This window comes from Solea senegalensis, linkage group LG10 (genome assembly GCF_019176455.1).
Source record: "Solea senegalensis isolate Sse05_10M linkage group LG10, IFAPA_SoseM_1, whole genome shotgun sequence".
In the NCBI taxonomy this organism is placed as follows: domain Eukaryota; kingdom Metazoa; phylum Chordata; class Actinopteri; order Pleuronectiformes; family Soleidae; genus Solea; species Solea senegalensis.
Genome location: NC_058030.1, coordinates 9,906,026 through 9,918,035, shown reverse-complemented (window position 1 = coordinate 9,918,035; position 12,010 = coordinate 9,906,026). Strand labels below are relative to the sequence as shown.

The 12,010-nt window shown below is 40.3% G+C and overlaps 1 protein-coding gene across 6 annotated transcripts in view; it reads right to left on the bottom strand.

The window, feature by feature from the left end:
• Positions 1 to 12,010, bottom strand: part of srpk2 (SRSF protein kinase 2) — a 54,750-nt gene that overhangs the window by 17,401 nt on the left and 25,339 nt on the right. For 5 of the 6 annotated variants that reach the window (XM_044036359.1, XM_044036365.1, XM_044036364.1 and 2 more), the window contains 2 exons: positions 1,842 to 1,993; positions 468 to 576 (listed from right to left, as the gene is read on the bottom strand). In XM_044036359.1, the coding sequence (XP_043892294.1) occupies positions 468 to 576; positions 1,842 to 1,993 (261 nt within the window). Of the gene's footprint in view, positions 1 to 467; positions 577 to 1,841; positions 1,994 to 7,265; positions 7,305 to 12,010 lie in introns of those variants that run through there. The other variant, XM_044036362.1, reaches the window with a different exon arrangement.

Here is a 12,010-nt window from a genome sequence, read left to right as displayed (position 1 = left end):
TAGTGATGTACCAGATTCTGTCAACAGGTGCACATGTGGAGTGTGTGTGTGTGTGTGTGTGTGTGTGTGTGTGTGTGTGGTCTGTTTGATGTTGTGTGTCGTCTATGAGAGCAAAAAACACAGCTTTTTGGATCTTGATGTGGTAAATGTCTCAGTATATAGCCTATATGTTTTTTTGTGTGGTTGTGTGTGTGTGTGTGTACTGTATTTACAACCTTTTTAAGAGCTTTTCTGGCATTAACAGTTATTTTGTCAGAACCTGTAGTCCTCATGGGAGGTCAAAACCTAGTCTTAATGAGGCACAACCCCTCATTAATGCTTTGTCTCGGCTGTCCAAATAAATGAAAATCAATGCAGTGTCCTAAGAAGAACAGCTGAACGAACCTGTGTGTGAGAGCATGTATGTGTGTGCCTGTGTGTTTCTGTGTGTGTCTGTGTGTGAGAGAGAGAGACAGAGAGAGACTCACTGTATGTCCCAGCATAGCCATACGGTGGAGAAGTGGCCCCACCCCAACTTCCTGATCACATGGTACCTCCCATTGAACAAATCCCCAATCTTCACTGGATGGTACCCTCCTGGGAGAGATAACAGAGAAAGAGAGAGAGAGTGGGAGAGAGATAGAAGATGAAGGTCACAGGCAACTGTAACAGATAACCAAGCAATGGCGTGAAATTTATGAGTGAGCAAAAAGCAGGAGGAGAGCCCCGGAGTGGGAGAGAGAGGTCAAACAAGCTGAAATGTGACCGTAGGAGAGGAAAGGTGTTTTACAATAGTAGAGAAAAGGAAGCAGGAAGCAGGGGGAAAGCACAGCGCAAACATCTGCAGCATCTCGTACAGCGTTAATAAATGTTTGTCTCTGTATGTTGGCCCTGTGATGGGCTCGAAACATACTGTATGTGTCCATGGTGCGTGGTGTTGATTTAATAAACTGTTGTGCCGAGGAGGACCAGCGTGCAGGATGTTTTGTTCATGATGTAATGTTAAGTGTATAAGATTGACACTGTAGCTGTGGCACAGTGAATGTTTATAGTATCAGGGCTGTTAATTCACTGTTTTTTAGTTCACATGTCTGTTATTTATTTGTACATGTTATATATCATCATTATGTTGATGATATATAACAGAACACAGAACATTCACTTTTAAGCCTTGTTTTATTGTGCTGTCTTTTTATATAATGTAATAATGTGTATATCTCTATATATATTTATTTCTTTTCTTCTTGGCTCAGTGGCACTGCCAGCTGGCAGAGAGAGACAGCTTCAAAGGGTTACATGGTTGTTGGTGTATTTTATTGAACAATCTTTGCAAAGTGTGTGTTGTCTCAAATCAAACAGTACAGACACACCACAAGTGTGGGCAGGCCAATTTCCATATAAAGCAAAAATCACTGCTACTGTTACTAAAAGAACTAACTAACCAACTAAAAGAACATAAAAAAATGTGTCCAACAGGCAGTTGCTGTTTTCTTTCTGCTTTAATGTTTATTAGATAAAAGACATCAGGAAAAAAGTGACACAATGGCATATTTACAGTGTGCTGCACTTTGTTATGATTAACTGAACCTCTTAGCGTGGACATTCTGAGTGTCTGCAGGAAACTAGACCATCATTCCTTTCAAACAACAACACAAAAAACAACCTTGAAATGCAGTGCCTCCCACTGATGTCTACAGTGGCACTGCTGCAAATACCATGAGAACATGGAGAAAATACAGAGGGGGGAGACACTGGGGGACAGGGTGGCCATTGTTGAGCTCTGTGACAGCAGATGAAGACAGTGGAAGTTATGGGTTGGAACAGAATGACCTCAGTGTGCGTGGTCTGTGTGTCTTTCTGACCTTTGCAGTAGTCTGCGGGGTCCTCCTGCTCCTCATCGTCGGAGCCCAGGATCTCCTCTTCCGGCTCTGGAGGCCCTGTCGGCTCAGGCGGAGGCGGAGGGGGCGGCGGGGGAGGAGGAGAGCTCACTGGGGCTTTCTGCTGGGTCTCAGGCCTGTGAACAAATAAAAGCAGAGAGAGGAATAAAGGTCAGGTAAACTCAGGTAGGTCAGGTATTTCCAGGAGATCCGAATTCAGATCCCGACTCAAACAATTTTCTTTCACATATTTTATTACTTCCCACTGTGACTCAAAGCGAGGGCAAGTGTTGACAGAGCTTTAAGTGCAGCTGAATAATATTAAAAGCATAAATTAAGGTTTGTGCAGCTGACTGGCATCATTAATTATCCAGTACTGACTTCATGAGAAGCTTTTAAATCTGCTGATCTGATCATGTTGTGTCAGAAAGGTCTTTGCTACAGAGAAAAGTTTTTCGGCTGCTTTTTTCCATTACTATGTTAAAACATACAGTATATACAAAGTGCAATATAGATATCCCTATGTCCTTTTTTTCATTTTCACCAACTATATAAACACACCTGAGAAAAAGGTCCTCAAAATGTTTAAAATCGCCGGAGTTGGGTAGTATTCCCACACCAATTTACCATGGGTGCACAGTGGCACAGATCAGAGCTGTGTGAGCACCAAGGGTTAAAGCTTAAATCAGAATAAAGATTAAGGCTCATCAACAAAACCCGCCTAAATGATATCTAGCAGCCTTTTCTGAAGATGAAGAGCTCTCATAAAACACACTTTAATACTTTATTTATTTATTTATTCTACTTTGGTCTTGCTTTTTGTTTTAGTCACACAACAAGCCCGTCTTCATTTTTGACACCCTCAAAAACTATTCATGTCTGACCTGTGCAGGGTCACAATCACAAACGATCACCAGATCTGTGATCATAACAGTGTCTTAATGAAATTAAGACACTGTGATACTACATTATTATTATGTCAGTATCAGTTAAACTCAGGCCACTAAGGTCTTAGTATCAAGCACTAAAAAACATAAATGCACATCATTCTCAGACTCAAACTTCAAATTGAAACCTAATCTCTAAGATAATGAAAGATTCTACCAAAGTATCTTCATTAAAGCACTTTAGCTGGTGTCAATTTTAATAATAAACTGAAAAACAGGTTGAACTAATCCACACCCACCCATCACCTCAGACCTGTATCAGCACATAAAATGGACACCATCCAACATCAGACGGAGAAACAAACAACTTCTCAGTCTTGCAGTGCACAGTAAAAACAAAAGGAACCTTGGGAGGGGGTATGCAGGGCAGGCCCGTATGATTAATGATGCTGATATAGTAATATCTACCATGACAAACAGATGCTTAGATTAGACTTGATCAGCTTTTCAGGGTTCACTTTTCCTGTTCCACTTCCTTGTTTTTGTCTGAAATGGAACCGAGCCCAGGAGAGGTAAAATGTTAAATAGGCTGCAGAGCAAAGGCCGCCTTTTTCTTCAGGCCTGGCTGCATTTTAAACATTTAGCTGGCACCCTCCTCCAGAGTGACTTACAATGAGGGATCAGTTAGGCCATAGCCATGGCACACATGGCTATTTGTGGTGAGTTTTGGGAACATGTTTCTAACATCTCAGTCTTGGGTGGATCCCGTCAAACTGGGCCACTACCATGTGACGTGTTTTGGGAACATTGTACACAAACAAAAAGAGAAACTAGGGGAAAAAAAAACTTTAACTCTAGGCAACACATTAAGTGTGTCGCAAATGCAGCTTGATACACAAACTCACTGATGCTGATAACTTTTTAATAGTCTGGGGAAAAGAGCAAATGATTTCAGTTTATTTGGCGAAATACAACCACATAGGGCTGCTTGATTATGGGTCAAAATTGAAATGATTTCAAACAATTACTCATGACTTGAACTTGAATTGGAATTTATTGCACGTGAAAAAAGGGGGTTTAAACATTCAATTTTGAATGAACCTTAAAAGAACTGTAAAGTATTGTACATAGTATCTTTTCATCTTTCACTGAATGCCTCTGTCCTATGTGTGCTGGATGACGAGCCGGACAGGAAGTCAGACACCATTACAACATCAAAAGCGTTATTTTCAGAGTAAAAGCCCCTGATTCGTAATAATCGTTTTGTTTTCGATTATTTTGTTTTTGGGGCCATAATCACAATTTAAACACAAGTTTTGATTAATTGCACAGCCCTGGAACCACTTGCAATATCCCAATCTATGATTCTGCATTGCTGAATTACCATATCTTTCAAAACAATGTGCAGCTTATCCTGGCCACCATACATTTCTGTTCAAAAGGCACTCACTACCAAGGACTTTGTAAATGTGAACATATTGCGTGTATTTATTTAAATGCTTTGGCACAAAAAACATAATTGCAGCTTTAAACACTAAAAGTCAGTGTTCTGTGTGTGATGTGCTGGGAGGTGAAAATACAGCGCTCAAATTCCTTCACGACAAAAAGGTTGACATTTTCGTCCAGTCCTGCGTCTTTGAAGAGAACAGGCTCTTTCAACAGTCTCCCTCTAAAAGACTGAATTAGAAGACTTCTAATGAGAGCTGACAGAGCCTGACAAACACGTCACCACACACTGGCAACATGATCCAATGCTAAGTTAAGAAAAAATATACATAGACACATTAACACAAGGCCAGAGCTTGTGAGCTGTTATTTAATTGTGGTCACAGGCACGGACACATGATGGAGGCTCTTGGTGTGTTCCCATGGCAACTGTAGTGTGTGTGTTTGGGGGGGTTGTTAAACTGGTGGCAAGGCCAATACACATACAAACAAACACACACAACAGCACTGGTTCTACCAATGCAGCAGCAAAGGACAGAGGATTGGCATTGAGATTTCATTGCTATTTTACAACTTGCGTGAGCACGCACACACACACACACACACACTGAGGAATGTGTCCTTGCAGTAGGATGCAGTATCTTTACCATATCAGTCACGTAGGGTGTCATACATCACGCCTATAGGCTCAGCGCTTTTATACAGCTCATCTCACCATTGGCTTTACGAACACTTAACCCCCATAACTGTGTGGACCTCTGCTGAGCAGCAAAAAACATTAAGACGGCAAAGACGCCACAGTGTGAAAGACAGACAGAGGGGAGACCGTGACAGAACGGAGAGGAATTGAGCAAAACAGAAAACAGAAAGCAAGAGGCGGGCATGAAGGGAAGCAAAGCAGAAAGAGAGAGAAAGAAAAAAACACCGTGGGAAGCAGATGAAACTAACACGTGTAAACAGCAAAAGACAGAGAGAATGAAATATCACGCAGGCAAAGATAGCGTGACAAATTAATATATGGAGGTATGTGAGAGCAAAGGGAGAGACAAACACAAGCAGAGACGGGGAAAAATAAGCGCAATAGGGCAGTGGACAGAAAATGTGTCTGCATCAGATACATGAAATCTTTATACACTGTGTGTGGGAAGATACTTTGATCAACATGAACGCATTGACACTGATACATGCTGCACATCATTCCACCTTAAAGCACGCTGAGAACCAGACGGAAGAGGAGAGACCATTAGTGCTGAGCAGGTGGAAAACAAACAAGAGGCAGAGGACAGAACAAAACAGGGCAATAAGCTTGGTTTGATTTAATTTTTTCCTCATTTCACATGTAGATCATTTACTTTGGTCCACATGTTTTACTGTCAGATTTTTGTACAAATCTCTTCACCGAACCTCCACACTCCAGTGTCTCTGAAACGTGGCACCGACAGTCTAACTCTAATCAGTCAGTCATGATTAAGTCGCTCCTCTTGTCAGACTGACTAATCAACTCCCCCCATGAATTGGCACTAATTTTCACTCTATAGGAGGAGCTATTTACTCAAGTAGAAGGTGAACTTCAAGTGCTGCACGTCTCCTATATAAAATTGTACACCAATTAGCTTTAGTCCGTTTATAAGCAAACATTGTGTCGACTGTACATTTCTGAATGGCTTTTTAAATCTTATTCTGACATGTTAAGTAACATCAGATAAGATAATAATGCTCAAGGAACTTAAATAGAGAGAATCCATTCATATAAGTAGTTATCATTGATCAGAGCCTGACATTTAAACTACATATTGATAACCTTGTATCAACACTAAAACTAAAGCTCGGCTTCTTTTTTGGGAACAGACCCCGCTTTTCTCGTCAGGTGTGGCAATATTTAATCACAGCAACTTATCTGCCACTAGTGGACTATTTAGGTTTCATAAACACAACTCATGATCAATACCTCAAAAAGCTGGACACTGTATATCACTGTCACCCTCCGTTTTATCACAGGTCATAGGAATCCCATTCATCACTGTATTCTGTGTGCCAAAGTTGAATTGTGGTTAACGTACAAATGTATTCTTGGACCGCTCCCCTCGTATCTCTGTGAACTCTTGGTCCGTAATCAAACTCACTTTGCTCTTTGTTCTCTCCTGATGCTGACCCTGTGTGAGTGTGAGAACAGAGCTTGGGAAAAAAAAAAGCTTTTAAATATGCTGCCCCGTCATCAGAGAAAAGCGTTCTCTCGATGGACGTAGCTGCTGTAATTGAGTTTTAATAAGTGACCTGTTTGTTTGTGTTGTGGTGGTTGTTTTCTGTATGGTTTGTCTGTTTTTATGAAGTCTACTGATGCTGCCACCTTGGCCAGGCCGCTCTTGGAAAAGAGATTTTAATCTCAATGACAAAGACTTTTCTTACCTGGTTATATAAAGGATATACTGTATGTTTAAACAGTTTAAACAGAGGGTCCTGGGTTCACATCATTTCCTTTTTAAACTTGGTGCCTTTTATTTTTGAGCCATCAATGAAATACAAGCATGAACGTAAAAGATGGGGGACAAAATAAGGGTCTTTATGTACAGAGTTTGCATGTTCTCCCTGTGTGCATGTGTGCACATGGGTTGGAGAAATCTGGTTTCCTCCCACACACTCTCTCTCGCTTTCTCTCTCTCTCTCTGGGAATGACTGCAGCACTGACTGAATACACACAGTGGTGGTGCCATAACATAACATGTGACTGTGGGCCGCAGGTTCAGACAGGAGAGGTTCAGTCTACAACCTGCAGAACGTGCGTAACCTCCTGCAGCATCTTGTTATGTCTGTGTGCATGTCCAGACTGCTTCTGACATCCCAACCCAAGACCAGAGCACACACGCACACACTGCTCTCACGCCCATGATTGGCATGTGCACCTCTGTTAAACAGCCTGATATACTTTCATGTGTCCAGCATCTAAATCGTCTAAAACAAAACTTCAAAAGACGTCTATCACGTGCAATTGGAAAGAAAAGGAAAGAAAAGAGAGCCGCTGCAAGTGAGCGCACCGCCACAAGAGACCAACCTGACCGAATGTGTCTAACATCCATACATGTTTTGATGTTCGATTGTTTCAAGGCTCCATCCCAGATTCCTCATTCGAATGCGAAAAACCAGTTCTGTCACAAAGCTCCACATGACAGCGATGGAAAAGGCTATGTATGATGATTTCATTTGACCACATCCACAGGGAGGAGGAACTGCCACGCCACTGACCAATCACCAGCAGTAAATCCCTCCTCACACCCTGCCCTCATGGCTGCAGACTCTGCACAGCATTATTCCTATTAATCGCTGACATGAGGGGGCAGAACTGAACATGGCAACAGTGTACAGTTAAAACAACTTCCACATGTACAATAAAAACACGGCCATCATTTTGATATAAATACAAACTCGGTGTCAACACCTGAAAGAGTGCAGTGTCAGCAAACACAGCTCCTCTTTGTAGTTATGTATATTGTTCTCTGTTCTCTGATGGTGAAACATTGCAGGTGTACAGCAATAACATGAAACTGCATAAAAGAGTCATATCACACTGGAGCAGTGTGGATGGATGCTGAAGAGGAAGTCAGGTGACATTGCAACATAGTCTGTGTGTCAAGGAGGCTACAGCCAATGGCTCTACGAAACATTTTCAGTATGGTTCATTATAACCTTGATTAAAACATACCATAAGTATGTTTTGATAAATTTACAATACCTTTAAAATAATAACCTTAGACTAACACTTTCATATGTACTTTAGGCAAGAGTGGCCACCATCTTGCACTGTCAGGTTTTTCTGTTACTGTCCGTCACGAATGAACAAACCAGGCATTTTTGTGCATTCTGGAGTTGAAGCTTGCTAAAGAAGATCCTCTATGCAGAGATTGTATTAACTGCATCTCCATTTGAAATGGGACAATTAACACAGAAGTCCTACAACATCTTATTATAATCTGTTCATCCTGTGCCGTTTCCTGTTTTATTTTGAGGAGGAAATAGAGATGTATCAACACAGACACTAGCATGTGATATCTCTGATCTCTGAGAGGCTAAGAGACAAACATAAACAAGACAAATCATTTCCCTTAAATGTCACTAAGATGGAATATGATTTACAAGCACAACGTCTCTCCACACGGATTTCTTATTTGAACATCAGATAGATTGAACAACAGAACTTGTACAGAAATAAAACACAATTTCACTCGTATCAATAGTTTAACAACAACATCATATATGTTAACTGTCAACTATTCAACCAATGCAGTCGAGTCTATAGTTATTCATTTTTCACAGCAGATCATTTTCAACAGTCGAACAAACAAAGGTTTGACCGGGTCGTATAAACCTGCTAAAGCCTCGTCTTTTTCCAAATTTTTTATCCACAAATATAAATTCTTCAGAACTAAAGGCTGTTTAAATAATATGAAGAATGATTTGAAATTACTTATTAATTCCCAGTCAATATTAAATGATAATTGAGTTTAAAAATTAACCTAATCTAATAATAATCTGATTTTGGTACCTTTGCTTATTCTGACTGTCTGTCCATGTACTTTTTTGCATCACTTGAATACTACTGCGTTCTACAACCTGTGTCTGAGTGTCTGGCGTGTGAGTCCACGTCCCGCTCCACTGTCTGCTTTTCACAGATAGATTAGGTAGATTAACTTCGTCTGAGCATACCAGCCTGTTCCAACCTCTGTTGGTTCGGGTTTTTTCTTTGTTTGTTGTTTTGGAACTTGTGTACACCGAGTTCTCTTCTATCCAACACAAATCACTGTATGCAAATTACTGAAAAGTATATTCTTTGCTTCAGTAAATTATTAATATTAACACCTCTTCACACTTGTGTTTTGATTGTTTGTCTCAATTCATTTTATCCACATTTCTTCTGAAATGTCGCTTCAGTGACAATCGTGTTGCCGACTGAAACAGTTGGCCACTCTCAAGTTTGAACTTGATGACTCATCCTTAAACATGTCTTGTTATCACCAAGGTAACAGGTATTCCTTAGCAACAAGAGCATTATCCTCCACTCTCAATGCTAAGGCGTGGGATTCAGACCTAGGGTGTCCTTCAGCTCTGCTTGTGCACCCCGGGAGTCTCTGCCGCAATTGATTCATCGTTAATCTTTCATTCTCTTCATTTCTCCTTCTTGGCCTGTGTCGACAGGACAGCTGACTCATTCCCTCTCCTCCTCCTCCTCCGGAGTATCTGTCTGTGTGTTCAGCTGAGATCTTGCTGCTATTTTCAGGATGCAGTGACGTCACTGGCTGCACTGCCCCAATATAACCTATAGTTGCTAAATTATGGCTGTCCTGATTTAATGCTGGATTCTTACACAGTATACAATAGAAATGTGGAATTGTCCTCTGTCATAATCTTGAAATGCAATTTCAATTTGTTTCCTGTGGCAAACATAATGAATCAGTAAGACAAAGCAATAAGGAATGGCAGCACTACTTAATACAGCTTGTTTTTTTTTAATTATTATTAATGTGTTTTGTTATTTTAAAAGTTCTTATAGAGCAGCTTTTATATTTCTCTTATTTGAAGTGTCTTTTGTTTGTCTGCTTAATAAAGTAGCTCATTAATTCATTATGCCTCACTTTGAGATTTGTATGGCTAATTTTCAACTCTCCTTTGTTTCCTGAGCAGCTACAACAACTGTATTTCCTTCACATACGATGAACAAGGGAAAAGCAAAATGTAGACAAACATCACTTGAGTAATCTATATATTTGACACATTAAATAAGCGCCACAAATATGGTCCAAGTATTACACATGATACCGAGCTACTCTCCCCTTACTCAGGTACAGGACAACATTAATAGTCTCCGTTTTGTGTCACATGGTTCAGTCCAGTCTGTAGAGGCTGAATTGACTGCTGCAGAAATTCCCCACAGGCAGCCAACTGATACAAGGCCACATGCTACGCAGCAATGACTGAACTCTTCAGTAGATACACTGCATGATGCATTGCTTACAAAAAGCAACAACACAGTCAAAGATAAGAGGCAATCGAAGCTGCAGAGAAAAATCTATAAGAAGCCCCTATAGCATGCATGAATATAGTGCACCATAAACTGCATGCAGACGCCCATCTGAGGCAGAACTGTGATAGAAACCAGTCAACTTATGCTGTGTTTTAGACTCCTCTGCAAACACATATTACACACCCTAAAGGCAGGCTAATGAAGTGACAGGTATATTTAATCTCTGAAATCCAATGACCAGCATCCACATGCCATGCAAACCAGGATAAAACTCTTCCTGCTCATACAATTTGTCTGTATTTCTGTGCTTCCACGTGTGTGTTTTGTGCATTTCCCGTGCCCATAAAGCCATTTATCTGGACCTCTTGAATTACTCACATCTTGTACACAGAGCCGATGGCTATCTGCTATATCTTTAATTGTGTAGTGCCCTTTACACTCATCTTTCTATGGTGCACTCACATAATGCATTCTGTAGTTATACATTCCGGTGACATCAGCCAACCACAAAGCCTGGTATTGTGGAGATCACATCCAACCACCATGAGAGCGTCACAAAAAGCCATGAGCATGCATGCATGTAAAACACAAACAAAAAAAACCCCTATAGGTGCTCATGCCGTAATACACAAATGCTGTATATAAAACCAGAGTAAAAAAAAAAACCTTTCATTACCTCTGTCAAAGAGGTGGTATTTTCATTGCTTGTTTGCTTGTTGGATAACTCACAAACAACAGAATTGGGATTTTCTGGAGGTATGAGGGATGACACAAGGAAGAACCAATAACATTTTAGAGCAGATCAGGACAAATGAACAGGTTTTTCCTTTTTCCTTCCTTTGGCATGGCAAGATTTAAAAGTAGAGCCTGGTATTTTATTACTAGCAATTAAATTGGGAATGAAAAGAATCCAGCCAACCAAATGCCTACGGTGTCAAACTGGTCATACTGTCATTCAATGAAGAAAAAATCAGCACATACTGTATATATGTAGACAAAAGAAAAATTTACAGTGTGGCTTTTTTGATTCCTGATTCCCACCAAATCTCCTGCACATCCAAGGACCAATCACCAGTCAACTTAACTAGTCAGCACTAGCATTACTAGATTACCACTCACTGTTAGTAATGCTGCTACTGCGCTCAGACTTATATATCCTTAAACCGGGGTCCTTTAGCCCAAACCCACAGACCTATGATGTTCCACAACTTCTGTACAGATTTAGATCCATATCACAATATTACCAGGGATGGGCATTTCAATCAAAAATTTTATTTGAATATTCAACATTATTTGTCAATTATTCTAAACTCCACTGCATGAGAGCTAATGAAAATAATGCAGGGCTCAGTGTGTTGAGCTATGAGGAGCAGCTAATGAGATGCATTCAAAGACCCTGGTCTTGAATGCAGCTACTTATTTCTGCACAATCTACAGAGCCCCAGACATGACTTGGGGGGGAAAGTTAAACTCTAATTTGTCACAAAAGGTGTATAATGTGTGCACAAAATACTACTTTGTGACCACAAATTAGTATTTTGAGCACACAAATTAATATTTCATGGCCACAAATTAGAATTTCATGGTGGCAAATGCTGGTGACATTGTTCAGTCTTGTAACATGAATAGTCGCATCAACAGATCAACTTTTTTAATCATCAAACTAATCAGATATTTGAGTATTTGTAATAATTCTACGTTGGTTGTACTTTATCCTATTCTTACATATTCTGGGCCAGTTGAATAAGATGAGTAAGTGTACTACTCAAGTAGATCCATGAAAACCTGGCTATGGTCTGACAGTTGAT